This window comes from Labeo rohita, chromosome 10 (assembly GCF_022985175.1).
Source record: "Labeo rohita strain BAU-BD-2019 chromosome 10, IGBB_LRoh.1.0, whole genome shotgun sequence".
NCBI classification, from domain to species: Eukaryota; Metazoa; Chordata; class Actinopteri; order Cypriniformes; family Cyprinidae; genus Labeo; species Labeo rohita.
This window is the reverse complement of record NC_066878.1, coordinates 10,268,472-10,284,176: the sequence shown is the minus strand read 5'-3', so window position 1 is coordinate 10,284,176 and position 15,705 is coordinate 10,268,472. Positions and strand designations below refer to the sequence as shown.

Genomic DNA, 15,705 nt, shown 5'->3' with positions numbered 1-15,705 from the left:
GCGGGAAATGGGTCAGAGGGACTTAAACACACTCACATACTGGCAAACACATGCAGACAATACATTAAACACTCCAACATTCTGTCACTCAGTCAACTCACACACGCACACGCTCCCCTCCCAAAACACCCACCATCTGCCTCCTCTCCTGGCTGTTAATGGACGTGCCGGGTGGGAGAGGAGCCCGGGCCTCCCGCCGCTTCTCCCCGAGGTCCTACAGCCCAGCTTGGGTGTCTTAACTCTCTCTCTAGCTCTTTCCAGCTCCCTCTGGGAGCTCCACACAGCCCTAACATCTCGGTTCTTATGCATTCTGCCTCTGACAGCATTCTCTTTGACAGTTTTAATTATGCAAAGCTTGCTGGGAAGTGTTAGTGTCCTTCTTACCAGTGTCTCTTTTCCAGCATCCTCAAACATGTGCTCGAGATTCCTCTTCACCGACTCTTCACCGTCTACAAACACCTGAGGTTAAGACAAAAACTTCAGTTGGGACCACTTACAGCACATACAAAATAACTATTGCAAATTGTATGAAAAATAAACAGAGATTCATTCTATTGAACACATGTAATATGGAATGTAGCAGATGTCTGGCAGATGTGAACCTGGTTGATGCTGGGTCTGCCTTTGGTTTTCTTTTTTGAGGTAGTGTCCAGACCCCACAGAGAGGAGAAACGGCTCTTTCGTTTACTGGAGGAACGAGACAGGGCCTGGGTACGTCTCCGAATTCCCCCATCTGTCCTCGCTGCCACCTGTCCAACACAAATACGCATAGAGAAAGTCAATAAACATCTGAGACAATTTCAAGCACATGTGATGATAATTTTAAATCATTTAGCATTTGTCACTATGAGGAAATCTTTAAAGGGATAGTTCACCACAAACGAAAATTGTATGGGAAAGTGCAGCACGCACATTGTTCAGAACATCTTATTAAAGTTACAACATTCTTATTAAAGTTACAAAAGTGATTTAATCAAGAGCAGTGAGAGATTTTCTCTCCGTTGTTTGATTAACATGAATGACAGCAGGAATATTAGACTGCTGTCACTTTAAGAGCTGCCCGGATCCAATATACTCAAATATTCTCAGCTGTTTGCTTTCACTTAAGACCTAAATTACTGTGTTTAAAAGGATACTTGCAAAGGCTGGCATTTTGACACATACAAGTGTGTATATTTAACTGTTTAAAGCTTCTTAAGCGGTAAAACAACTTACTTGCATTCTGCACTCTAAAAATGTTGGGTCATATTATTGGGTTGTTTTTAATATTTTTATTGGTGCTGGGTCATTTTTTTATTGGGGTATTAAATATTGTTTTTTTTTTTGTTTGTTTGTTTTGTTTTTTGTTTTTTTTTCTAGAACAACCCAGCTGCTGAGTTACAGTCAGAGCGCAGGCTTTCTGCATCCTCTACAGGTGAGAGCGGTTCACAGCGCTGCCGATTTTACTTTACTTAGGCGATACTTTGCTGTACATTATACCAACATAAAAGGACTAGATGTCAGTCAGCTGAATGCATCCACAGCGGTTGTTTCGCATGATGGAAACGCCTTTTGTCTCGCATAACATAAATTGATTTGTTATAATACTGAATTTAATTTATTTTAATGTTAAAATATGTTCTCTAATGTCAGTACTGCTTGTTTATGGGCAGGTTATGGAGTCAGTCACGGCATCTTTCAGCTACGAGTGAAATGCGAGGCAGTGGAAGTTCGTAGTTATAGTGAATTCTCTTTCACTGCTGATCGCGCTTCAACAGCTTAAAATCACGTTTTAAACCAAAATTTAAAAAAATGCATGCAAATGATAAGTCTTCATGACCACGAAGCACAACAACATCATGTGAGTGTGTAACCCCGATAGAGACAATAGTTGACAAATTTCTACCTGTTAATCGTGTCTGCTGGTATATCACCCACCTCTAACTGTAAAGTTTTAATAATTGTTTTAACTCTATAAGATGTCTACAGAAGAACAAAATCGTTGGAATCACTTTTTTTATCAATGTTTTTTTTTCATAACTGCAGCTCACACTGGTGTGGACGCTAATATAATTATAGTTATTGCTCTTGATGTGAACAGGCCTTTATTCCGCCTAGAGGTTTTATCCTTCATTGATTACAAATAACCTCAGTGACACTGTGAGAAAAGATCAGGAAGCAGAGGGAAAAAAAAAACAAAAAAACATCTTTTTGCCTTTAGGTTTCAAATAAAGATCAGTGATGGGAAAAATTCTGACATGATGACTCAGAAGCAGTATATATCATCTGCCATGGTGTGAAGATGTTCTGTTCACACACTCCAACATGAAACCACACTCACATTTCTGGGATAACAAACATTAGTGCCACAGAAGTCATAAAGGACTTCCTTAGAAATCAAACCACATGAAGGGGTTTCCATAGACATAAAACCTTAGTAGTTTAAGGGACATCTGCAGTACAGTGTTTAAAGACAAAACTCAGTGGCTTGTTTTATATTTTTAGAGAGAAGAAACGAGAAAAGGATATTTAGACATTAGTGAGAAAGCTTTTAAAAACACAAACTAACTGGCAAAATAGCTAAAAGGAACTTTTACAAAGACAATTATTGATCTTCTGCTTGAGTGCGACTGACGGAAATCGCTCCCTTTTTCGTTTAAATAAAACGTCACTGATTTTACAGTCAATCTTGGATTGGTTTTCTAAGAACTCAATGAGTTACGCAATTAAATGGGAGTTGTATTTCCACGCCTCGCTGTGACTCTTCTGAGGTGACAGTTGCAGTCCTACGGCGGCATATTACGCCATTCTGTACGTTCTCTGCTGAACCACAGGAATGACAAAAACACGATGGTGACAGCATGTTTTGTTATGCAGTTTCTGTTAGGGCTCAGGCCAAGAACAGGCTGGCAGTCAGCTCAGAGCTCATTGGGCTCTTGTGGAGTAAACTGGATATTAACTAAACATGTTTAGAAAGTGAACAAAAGCAGGAAGTGTGCCAAACGGAGAGAAAGAGGGAATAATGCAATGATACTGAGCGTTTTGTAAGCGTGGAGGTTTGTATATGTGTGTATTTCATACCAGGGCATGGAAGGATGATACTGAAAAAATGCCAAGACGACCCATGGACACTTTGGTGGGGCGGGAAGCAACGGCGAGTAGGCGTTTTGGATTTGGAAGCTCGCCGCCCTGCAGGCTGGACAGGTAACAGCGATATCGGAACAAGTCCATATGAAACTGCTCCAAATTCTGCTCCCAGAGAAATATCTGAGAAAAAAGAAAAAGATTTCAGTTCACTTACTGTTTTCTGCTAATATGGTTTTGTTTAGTGGAGGAGGACACTGGGATAAATCATTAGTCAGCAGGCCTCCTCCAAACCAGCATGACCTGAGTCTATTCAGAGAACATGGAGGAGTAAGCCCACCTCCACACAAACAGACAAGTACATCACATACACAATACACATACACTCATCTTTTATGTAAGATCATTCAAATCACATATTAAATAGACACAGTACAAATATACAGTAGCATCAGACATGCATGCCACAAACACTAAATCTGTGAGTCAATTAATTGTATAATTGACGTGTCCTGGTAAACAAATGAAACAATTATTGAATGATAATTTTAGCTGGGTGTGTTAACAGGTGAAGTTAAAGATCCCGCGGCAACGCTTGCTTTATGTATTTGTCATTAATTCGCTCAACCAATGGTATGATTTTGGGTGGAAGTATCAGTTTGTCCAACCAGTGGCAAACGAGTCTCACCAGAATCCTTAACCTTATTCAAGACGACACTGACTTTCCAATCCAATAATAAGCACAATTTAAAATCATGAAAGAATAAGAAATGCATATGTGGCATGTCTGTACCTGATCTAGGATAGTCTTCCTCTTCTTCCCATCAGTGACAGCTGAAAGCTGCATTTCGCCCATCTTCTTCATTTTCTCATCCATGTCGATCTTTTGTTCAAGCTTCTTGATCTCAGAGCGTAGCAATCGTACCGTGTCCTCGCGGTGGTGCTGACGGGCGACAGCTGCGGCGCAGGCTGAGTGGATGGCGGTTATCCAGTTTTCCAGCTCCGTTTGACCTGACGTCTAAAAAGAAGTGAATCAGAACATTATTTCTTATCACTATAGAATGCCCAGTGGCATTTCAGGCTACAATGAGCAAAACTGTAAAGCTCAGTATCTAAAAATTGGCACTCCATATACATATATATATATATATACTGTTAACCAGATGACAATCATATCAGTTTGATTGTCAGGCCTGACTAGTTAACCTTTAAGAATGTCACCTGGTAAGCAGGCTGCTGTCAGGTGTCACTGAATAAAATGTCACAGAAATTCAGAAACACCGTTCAGCAGTTTTGAATGGAAACAGTGGACCATGAGCATTGGTGTGGGACAGTTCAACTGTTTTCAAGCTGTCATAAACGTACACTACCAGTCAAAAGTTTTTGATGCTTTTGATGATTTTTAATGCTTTTTAAAGAAGCCTCTTCTGCTCAACAAGCCTGCACTGATTTGATCCAACAGCAAGAACAGTAAAATTGTGAAATATTTTTACTGTTTAAAGTAACTGCTTTCTATTTTAATATATTTTTATTATTATTATTATCAAGAAATTATAAAAATTAATACTTTTATTTAGCGAGGATGCCTTAAATTGATGAAAAGTGATGATAAAGCCATTTATGATGTTACAAAAGATTTCTATTTCAGATAAATGCTGTTCTTCCGAACTTTCTATTCATCAAAGAAACCTGAAAAATTCTACTCAGCTGTTTTCAATATAATAATAACAATAAAAAGTGTTCTTTGAGCAGCAAATCAGAATATCAGAATAATTTCTAAAGGATCACGTGACTGGAGTAATGACCCTAAAAATTCAGCTTTGAAATCACAGATATAAATTACACTTTAAAATATATTCATATAGAAAGCAGTTCTTTTAATAGTAAAAATATTTCAAAATTGTACTATTTGGATCAAATAAATGCAGGCGAGCAGGCGAGACTTCTTTAAAAAACACTAAAAATCTTACTGTTCAAAAACTTTTGACTGAGAGATGCTGTTTACACTAAGTGAAAATAGCGTATTTTCTTAGAGTTAGGTGCTATGTACGCTAAGTGCAAATAGCAATGGATTTTATTCACACTAAGTGAAAATAGCAGTATTTTTAGCAACATGCTATTTACAAATAGCAATAAATTATATTTACACTATGTAAACCTACCCCTAACCCTAACCGATAAACCCCCGTGAGGCATGTTATTTTCCACTTTTTGATTATTTCCTTCATTTTATTGAAAATAAATGCCTTTCCAATAATGTGAAAAGGGAGATAAACGAGTTTGGCAAAGGTGGATTCGAACTCGGATCGATCGCGTTTACTACCTATGCCGCTGGAGCTGCTGTTTGCTGTCTAACCCTACCACACGTAGCTAGGCTATTTGCTCTTAGTGTAAATAGACACTCCGATAGACAGAAAAAAAAATCACCAATAGCTTCAAAATGCTACCATGAAGAATTCAAGTTCATAGGAGTAGCTGGAATCATTTTAATATTAATCTTTCGAGATTCAGATTGTCTTACTTGGAAGAGGAAGGCATCTCCCAGTGCATTGCTCAGACAAAACACAAAGTCTTTCTTGGGATGTTCTGGGACAGCCTGAACAATGCTGTTCTCCACCCAGACTGCATGTTTGTGGATGCTGTTGTGGTCGATCCCTGACCGTCCATCCGTTTCATAGAAAAACAGAGTGCATCCTGAGAGAATAAAGTGAGAAGGAAGATCAGAAATTGCAAAAAAAAACAAAAAAAACAAAACAAAAAAAAACATCAAAATTCAATTCATCTACAGACACACAGACAAAGTTTTTCATGTCGCACAACTGGGATGACTATGTGCCAATCAGAGTTGTCATGAAAAGATGATGAGCTGGCTAAAGGATGTTGGAAAGTGCAGAGTTAAATTTGAATTTAACAAGCTGCATTGGATTTGGAGAGAACTCTTCAGATAACCTGGTTATGTTGACACAAAGTATGACCTGTAATGTCTCAGATGCAATTTTGTTTACCTTTTACAACAGCAATTGCTGTAAGAAATGGTTCACAGCATGACATTAGATTGTGATTGAATAATCATGGCAAGGGTTCAAGCATCAAGCAGCCTGAATCAAAAGCTCAGAGAAAATAAATGTATTAAGGTTTGGTTTGATTAGCTTGATGTGAAATAGCAGATGCATGATATTTTAGAACTGGTGCAGGGTCAAGGAGCTTTAAAATATCAGATCAAGTAAAATGCATTGCATTGTGGGATAGAATACCCAGTGAAGTGTGCTTTGTTGTATACTGCCCATTTAATCAAATGTAAGAGGCTGCCCAGCCGAACAAAGGGTCTATAATGTTGCTCCTGGAGAGCTACCATCTTGCAGATTTCAGCTCAAACCTGTGTTCAGGGTTACTTGACAATAAGTGGCAGGTGTGCTGAGCCAGAGTTGGAACAGAAGTCTGCAGGACAGTAGCTCTCCAGGAGCCAGGTTGAAGATCCCTGAGGTAAACGATGCACAATATACACATCATATCCACCTAAAAAGTCCCAAGTCACAGGCAAGACTAGGGTAGCAATATGCTATTCCAAACCTTTGAGTGACACCCAGTACTGTTTCCACTTCCTTTTTGCTGCCGGCTCCACCCTTTTGTTCTTTTTGTGCATCAGGAAGTTCTTCACAGCCAGCATGCCGGCCTTCCGCACAGTGCCATGCACTGTGCTCAGCATAATGTCTGAGGGGTAAATGGAGCTTAGCGTTCCACTGCTCCTCTCATCGCTAGCAGCCGAACCGGCCTCCTCGAGACATTCCCGCGTCTGTCTGGAGTTCAAGTCCAGCTCCTGACGGAAGTTCTCGTATACGCCTTGATCTCCACCCGGTTGGCGTTCACGGTCTCCTCCACCTCCGCTGCTACTGCCGCTATCGCTTCCCGCAAAGATGCTTCCACTAGCAGTAGAGTAGACGGAGAAGGACGCAGACATGGCTTTGCAACGACGTGAGGAATGCTCGACCTCAGCAGCTCCACCATCAATACCGCTGTCTCCATATTCGCTGCCCTCACCGGCTGTGATATCCTTCACACAAACAAAAACAGGTTAATGGAGACAAAAGACGTCACTCCCTCTACAGTTACAGCACTTCATATGCAACATCCTCCAAACTAGAATTCCTTCACACCAAACAATAGTTTGACATTTCATAAAAATTGTAACGGAAACTAACTTCCATTGAGCCGCTAAACAACTCTTCTTTCTTTCCCCTTTTAACACATACAAAGAAAGAGACTAATCTGTTCTTGTTCTCAACTTGTTTACCTGTGCATGAAAGAGGAACAGAAAGAGGAAGACATGGTATGGACAAAGTGCAGCTTCCCTTTGCCAACACAGAAATGCTGAAGTTCCTCACAGGTAGATGATGGGAAATATCATGTTTCAAAAACACTCAAAATAGTAGCTGTCAAAGACATGAACATGACTCAGGGAATGTTTGAAGTGTCCCCTGAGACCTTTCAAAGTCAGAAGCTCTTTGACAACCAAAGACAGTTCAGATCACATCAAATATGCACAAACATGAAAGTTAAAAGCTATCTGAATTTGGTTTTAAAGACCCTAGAGGGTTTTATCTTTCACATTTTATTAGAGCTAAAAGTAGAGGAGATTTGAAATTAAAAGAGTTTTCTCAGAGAATCCCTTAAGGTAATTGCTCTTCATCCAATTCTCGGGTCATGCACTTTAGCAACTACTTCAACTTAGGTTCTACTAGGTTCTAACGGTCATTCATAACGGTCTGTAGATACTGCAGATTAATCACTGCCTGTCTTCATTTTCAGAAGATGTGGAAAAGCCACGTGTCTGATTCATAACTCACATGTGTTGTTTGTGCACGCCGTCCCTGCATACGTGAGCAGATGGTAGTCTGGTGATTGGACCGTCCTTCCGACAGGCAGTGAGAACGACGACAAGGAAGAGTGTATGCTCCATATCCGTTCCCGTCCTCCTCCGCAGGTGACAAGATCTCACCGTTCATAACACCCCCTTCCATCCTCTCAGGATTGTGACCGTTATAGAGATGGTGGGAGCCACGAAGAGGAGGTAGCCGCTGTGTGCAAAGTTCATCTAAAGAGTTGGCTCTCTCTCCTGAGTGAGACTCGAGCGTCCGTGGGCTGGAGGTGCGACGGCGTCCTGCACATTTGGTGAAGGCTTTTTCTTTGTTCTCATTTGTCTCTATAATCTCCTCTGTGCTCGTCAGATGCTCTTGGCTTAGATCCGACAAGGAAAACTCCATGGAATCCTCTCTCCACATGTCAGCAGATTTGGAGCGCTTTTTCTTGAAGCTGCCTCCCTCCCGAGGACCATCTCTGGTCCTCTGCAGGTACGTGTCCTCACCTGTGAAAAGTCCTTCGTCATCACAACCGTCTGGCACTACTGTCTCCATCTCCACTCCGTCTTCGGAGCCTGGCGTGGTGGTGGGATCTCCCATGTTGTCATGGAAGGACATTGGCCGCAAGGTCATGGCTCTCCGGTCCATCCAAATTGTGCCCTTGTAGCCATCCAAAGCATTCTTCCCATTGAAGGGTTCCAGGCCATTTTCACTCAGGGATTGTGGGATAGAAGGGGTGCTGCTGGATTTTGTGCTGGTCTCTGAGTTGCGGTGTTCAGCCTTGCTGGAAGAGGCGTGACGTGATCGTCGAGAATGCTTGTTAGAGATGCGAAGTGAACGGGTCATGTGCTTTCGTGAGAGGTGGCACTGCCCCTCACTGTAGTAGGCGTGGTCTCCATTTTGGCTCTCTATGTTTCCCATGGTTTAACGTCTGTGGAAGACACAGCATGGGTTAGATACAGTTGAAGTCAAAAGTTTACATAAACCTTGCAGTATCTGCAAAATGTAGCTATTTTACCAAAATAAGAGGATTTTTTTTATTTAGTACTGGTCTGAACAGGATATTTGACATAAAGGATGTTCACAGAGAAAATAGTTAAATTCATGAAAATGACCCTGTCCAAAAGTTTACATACGCTTGATTCCTAATGCTGATCCACAGTGTTTTTTTTGTTTATGAGTCCTTTGTTGGTTCTGAACAGTTAAACTGCCCATTGTTCTTCAGAAAAATCCTTCAGGTCCCACAAAATCTTTGGTGTATGACTGTATGATTTTGAGATGCATTAAGAGCCGGGGGGGGGGGAAGTGAAAACTTTTGGAATTTGAAAATCAGGGTAAATTTAACTTATTTTGTCTTTTGGGAAACCTCTAAGTATCTTCTGTAGCTTCTAAATGGCAGTACTAAATGAAAAAAAAAAGATATTAGGCAAAATAAGAAAAATGTACAGATCTTAATTCTGTTCAAAAGTTTTCACCCCCCGGCTCTTAATGCATGGTTCTTGCTTCTGAAGAATCTGAGCGTTTGAACCTTCTGTAATAGCTGCATATGAGTCCCTCAGTTGTCCTCAGCGTGAAAATATGGATCTCAAAATCAAACGGTCATTGTTGGAAAGGGTTCAAATACACAAAAATGCTGAAAAAACAAAGAATTTGTGGATCCTGAAGAATCTTTTTGAAGAACAGCGGGCAGTTTAACTGTTCAGAACAAGTGACTCATCATCAACTATCACTAAACATAAAAAACACAACTGCGGATCATTCCGGTAACAACACAGCATTAAGAATCAACTGTATGTAAACTTTTGAATGGGGTCATTTTTATAAACTACTATTTTCTCTTGTGGACTATATGTAAACGTCTTTTATGTGAAATATCTTATTCAGGTCAGTGCTAAATAAAAAATAACATGCATTTTATATGATCCCTCTTATTTTGGTAAAAGATTTAACATTTTGCAGATTCTGCGAAGGTGTGTGTAAACTTCTGACTCAGTATATGACGTCATTGCCTACACAGATGAAGACCTGCCAATCACTAGCGAGATGTCTGTACATGTCAATTCAAAGATAGATTTGCAAGCCTTTGGGGCTCTCAAACCTGACTGACCAGCAGACACTACATTCTTCCAAAGATGCTATCTACACACCATAAAAGAGTTATTGCATCTCCAAGTGAGGTCCATAAGGGGTAAAGGTTAAAAATCTTTACAGTGCAATAAGAGAAAGCAACAGAATAAAAGAGAAATTCAGTCTCACCATCTCTAAAAGTGAGAGCTGAATAGCATGTGACCAGCGCCTAATGCCAGAAATATCTCTGACGCACACAAGACACAAAGCGAGAGAGTGAGCGAAGGAGTGAGATGTAAAACCTCTCAACCCCCTGTGGTGGGAACATCAGAGAACTTCTTACAGTGACCTCCATTAGAGAGTTCACCATTTGTGTATCTCAGCTACAACCTCTCGAAATTGTTGGAACGGGTTCAATTAGGGTAAAATTCAGACAAATTAGTCCTGAGAAAGAAATAGGAATTCATTATGGAAACCCATTGTGAATAGTTTCAGAAATATTTTTATGAAATCACAAAAAATATCTGTAGGGGAACAGTCATGAGAGATATTTGCTCTGCTTCAAAACTTACATAAGCAGCACTTTAATGGATGAAGGCTGTCCCAGAAGGAAAGTTAATCATCCAGCCTCGTAATTGCTCATGATACCTAGTTTGCACAAGCAATAACAGCCAGTCCCATAATGTTCTTGTTCTAATTCCCATTCTGATAAGCTTTGGGAAAAACTGAATTCTAGATGCTGGGCTAGGTGAGAGAAATAATTATTCTAAATAAGCTTAAATACTTGATTCAGTCTTTTATCTAATTTATGTTACTGAAATTAGTAATTAAATAGCATCATTTTGCCCAATATGTATAAGTGTTCATTTCTTAGGCAATTTAGAGTATCATATTGTTAACTTAGCAACATGCTAATGAACTGCAAGGCAGCTTGCTAGGTTTAGAGCTGCCTCAAAAGCATGAATTTAATTTTGCACTAGTACATGACATCATTTATATAAGATCGGTAGCAGTACCTGAGGCAGAACCAGTTGATCAGATGCATTTCCAGACAGCCATGTTCTTATTTATTGACCTCCTTCATGGCCCTGATCAGCCCTATGGCAGTTTTCCCTGAAAAAGAAACATAACACACATTTTAAACAAAGAAACAGAAAGATTTTGTCTAGATACACAGATAGCTGTTCATAAATAAGGCGTTTATAAGGTTTTGGGCTTCCAAGTATGCAAAGGGTGGATTACCAAACACATACGAGAACATGACAGCTCACCTGTTCCAAGGTGCGGTCACAGAAACATGCACAACTCTTATACAACAAAACTTTTCACACCCTCCTCCCTGCTGCACAAGAGCAAGAATTTTCTAAGATTCGTCTCAGTTCCTTAAGAAGCCAACAATACTGCAATTATGGCTACCCAGCAGAAGTTTTAAAGCTGAACCCAATTATATGTTCTTCAATGCCAATCTGACCTAATTTCTTCTAATCCAGAGAGAAGAGCAGAGAGAAAGCCTCATCTCCATAATGGAGCAGGTATAAATACGAGAAGATTCAGACTACACACTCCAGTGCACTTTACGGATTAGCCTCAGAATGACACGGTCACTGTTCCAGTAACCAAGAGACAGAAATAGAGGAAAAGAAGAGAATTTTCAGGGTTACAGCACATTGGATCCATATTCAAAGCACATCCAAAGACTTGAGGTGGGCTCTTTTGACAAGCAACCACCTCAGACCACCTTAGCGACACTGCCGACAAGATTACATGCATAAAAAACACACAAATTTAGTTTTTATTGTAATGTTCTTGTGTGCCGGTGTGTTGTTTCTCGCTGCCAGAGGGTTTGTGATTCAAACTGTGTGTGAAAACGTATGTGCATGAGTTTGGATCACATCCAGCTTCTGTAGTAAGGGTCAACAAGACCTTAAGGCCAATAAAGTGAGAGATAGAGACCCATCTGATGATTTCTGTTCTCAGGATGACAGGCGGCTGTTGTGTGTATGTTTGTTTGTGTACATGAGAGCATCAGTACTGCACTGCAGTTTAGTCAACCTTGCTGTAGTGTTACATAAACTAGAGTTGACCCCATTTTTCACCGTACTTCACTTGTTTTCGCAACTCTGGCCTTCCTTTCTATATCCCTGCTTCTCCTTCTGATCCATGCCCCCTCGTTTCATACTGCCACCATTAGATTTGTCCTCCACATGATTTTTAAAGGAATAGTTCACCCAAAAATGACAATTGTGTCATTAATTACTCACCCTCGTGTCGTTCCAAACCTGTAAGACCTTTGTTCATCTTCTGAACACAAATTAAGATATTTTAGACGAAATCTGAGTTTTCGTAATAGCAATAAGCTTTGTGCTTTTGGTACTTTTAATATAAAACAAAAGTCTCAGCTTTCAAAATCTGTCAGTTTTATGGTGAAACACAAACAAAGCGTCTCACAATTATCTGCTTTCTCACTCTTTAATGTGGTGGGACAGACCGCTGTATTCATGTAAATCTTTTCGAATACAATTGAGACATTAATTTCATTAAATTATACTGTTTTCTTTGTGAAAATTTCACCACCTACTTCGCAAAAAACATCTGTGGTGTCCAATCTTTCATTCCTCACAGTTATTTAATGCTATAGAAATAAATTGTCATTGTCATTGTCATTTTAATATAACACACAGCTCCCAATCCAGGCCATTTGCATGTGCAATAGGAATATACTCTCAAAATATTATATTACAATATGGTATTATATAATATTTTATTATATTATATTATATTATACTATATTATAGCTTTAATCTCGTATTTCCTACAAATTAATTCTGGCAAATTTGACTTTACGTTTGAAACATTTCAACTTTATTCTGACAATTTTGACTTTACTGTCGAAATATTTCGACTTTATCCACAAAATATTTTGACTTTATTCTCATTCTCTTTTTGTAATTTCTACTTTATTTTCGAAATATTTCGACCTTATTCACTTAATATTTCGACTTTATTCTCAAAATATTTTTTACTCTATTCTTGAAATTTCGACTTTATTTACAAAATATTACAACTTTAATCTCATAATCTTAAATTTCTATTTATATTTTTAACGTGGAACTAAAACATCGTTGTAGCTTTCTGACCCTGCATAGACAGTAACGCAACTGAGACGTTTAAGGCCCAGAAAGGTAGTAAAGACATCGTTAAAATAGTCCATGTGACATCAGTAGTTCAACCTTAATGTTATGAAGCTATGATAATACTTTTGTGCACAAAAAATACCAAATATACCAACTTTATTTTACATTTTCTTCTCTTCTGTGGCAGTCTTCGACGTGTAGAGTACCTAAACGCACACATGGACTATTTTTATGAGGTCTTTCTGGGCCTTGAACAAAGCTTACGGGTTTGGAACGACGAGTAATGACAGAATTTTCATTTTTGGTTGAATTATCCATTTAGATGACTGGAAATATCTACCCAAGTCGTCCGCCAACTTGCCTTATAGAGAATGTCCACTGTCTGTTTCTCCTCATAATGTGGGCTGTGATGGTATAAAAGCATATGTGCGCTAATCAAACACAGATCTATTACCATCTGATCTGATTCTATTAAATATCAAATCTTCGGCTTCGAAAACATACTCCAGATGGAATATCTCAGCGGGGATCTACAGTTAAAATGTCAGTGCAGTCATAACCGAAAGGTTAGTGAAAATCGATGAGAGAAACTGTGATTCCGACAAGCAGAGCGGCAAACGTGAGTCAGCGAATGAACCGAGTGACCTGCTGCCCACTCTCTCTCCCCCCTCCTACTCCTCACCTACGTGATACTGGGATTCAGCAGTAATAATGTGTGATAAATATCAGCGTGACGACAATAGACCCTATGCTAGCACAAACGCAGTATGATCGCTATGTAAAACTTGAATACGTGGGTTAAGATGCTCATGTATGTTGTTGTTGTTTGTGAATGCGCTAGATGTTTTGTTATCTTAGAGCCGGACGTCTCCTGCCGGGTAGAGGCAGGTGGAGAGGATGGAGGAAGGGTGTGTGGTGGTGGAATAGCCTGCTGGGCTTTGCAGTGTCTCACTGTGAAACTTTAATCACAGGCACTTAGGAGGACACCTCCTCCACTTCACTTCCCTCACTGTGAAGGATGTGCTAGCCTGAGCTCCGTTATTAAAGCACACACACACCCAGCTCACACTCTCTGATCTCACCTCAGCTCCACACTGGTATGAATATTGCTACAAAACACATTACAATATAACTATGCCAAACTAATGATTACATATTATGGTGCTTTTTCTTTCTACTTGTTTACCTTCCACTTACTCTATCTATCTATCTATCTATCTATCTATCTATCTATATTCAGGTTATCTTCCATATTAAATTTTTTCCATTTGTGTTTTTTGTTTTTCCACTTCTTTTTTGTTTTTCTTTCTTTCTTTCTTCTCATCTATCTATTTTTTTATTCTGGTTATCTTCCATTTAATCCACTTTTACAATTAGTTTTTTTTCCACTTCTCTTTTTTGTTCTGTCTTTCTTTGTTTCTTTGTTTCTTTGTTTCTATCTATCTATCTATCTATCTATCTATCTATCTATCTATCTATCTATCTATCTATCTTTAGGTTATTTTCCATTTTGTTAAAATTTTTTCCATTTGTGTTTTTTGTTTTCCCACTTCTCTTTTTTTGTTTTTTTCTTTGTTTGTTTGTTTCTTTCTTTCTATATTTAAGTTATCTTCCATTTATTCAATTTTTTCCATTTGTGTTTTTCCACTTCTCTTTTTTGTTTTCTTTCTTTCTTTCTTTCTTTCTGATCTATCTATCTATCTATCTATCTATCTATCTATCTATCTATCTATCTATCTATATTTAGGTTATCTTCCATTTTGTTCAATTTTTTTCCATGCGTTTTTTGTTTTCCCACTTCTCTTTTTTGTTTTTTCTTGCTTTGTTTCTTTCTTTCTATATTTAAGTTATCTTCCATTTATTACATTTTTTCCATTTGTTTTTCCACTTCTCTTTTTTGTTTTCTCTTTCTTTTCTTTCTTTCTGATCTATCTATCTATCTATCTATCTGTGTGTGTGTGTGTGTGTGTTTCATCCATTCATTCATTCTTATCTATCTATTTTTTGTTGTTTTCATTTTTCTTTTGTTTTTTCATTCACTTTTTATATTGTGTTTGTTTGTTTCTCCACTTCTTTCTTTGTTTGTTTCTCCACTTCTTTCTTTCTTTTTCTTGTTTTCATTTTTTCTTTTTTATTCTGGTTATCTTCCATTTATTCCACTTTTTTCAATTTTATGTTTTTTTTGTTGTTTTTCCATTTCTTTCTTTCTTTTTTTCTTTCAACATGTTAGTCATCCATTTATGATCTTTTTTCTTTCCTTCTGTGTCTTTAACATTGCATTTGGTCTTTGGCTCCTTTCATATGTCACATTTCTTTTTGACATCCTCTTTCATTCCTTCCCGTCCCCCACTTTGATGAATGTTTTCTCTCTCCCCCCCCCATCCTTTCTGCAGATGAGCGTAAAGCTAATGTTTGGCCGTGAGGAGGGTGTGCATTGTAACGAGATAATGAAACGGACTGACTCTACCGAACGTCCCGCTCCCTCCCTCAGATACTCTTTTGTCTGAGGAAAAAGAGAGGCTGTAGAATAGATCACCAGCACGAGTCGAGTGTTAAAAAGCATGTTACCACAGCTTTGGCTTTTC

General features: G+C 38.9%; 1 protein-coding gene across 3 annotated transcripts in view; it reads right to left on the bottom strand.

The window, feature by feature from the left end:
* Positions 1 to 15,705, bottom strand: part of tiam1a (TIAM Rac1 associated GEF 1a) — an 88,009-nt gene that overhangs the window by 29,861 nt on the left and 42,443 nt on the right. For all 3 annotated transcript variants that reach the window (XM_051121857.1, XM_051121858.1, XM_051121856.1), the window contains 8 exons: positions 11,003 to 11,099; positions 7,908 to 8,850; positions 6,634 to 7,114; positions 5,585 to 5,757; positions 3,857 to 4,081; positions 3,061 to 3,246; positions 603 to 749; positions 385 to 459 (listed from right to left, as the gene is read on the bottom strand). In XM_051121857.1, coding sequence (XP_050977814.1) covers positions 385 to 459; positions 603 to 749; positions 3,061 to 3,246; positions 3,857 to 4,081; positions 5,585 to 5,757; positions 6,634 to 7,114; positions 7,908 to 8,840 — 2,220 coding nt within the window. In that variant the 5' untranslated portion in view covers positions 8,841 to 8,850; positions 11,003 to 11,099. The remainder of the gene's footprint in view (positions 1 to 384; positions 460 to 602; positions 750 to 3,060; positions 3,247 to 3,856; positions 4,082 to 5,584; positions 5,758 to 6,633; positions 7,115 to 7,907; positions 8,851 to 11,002; positions 11,100 to 15,705) is intronic.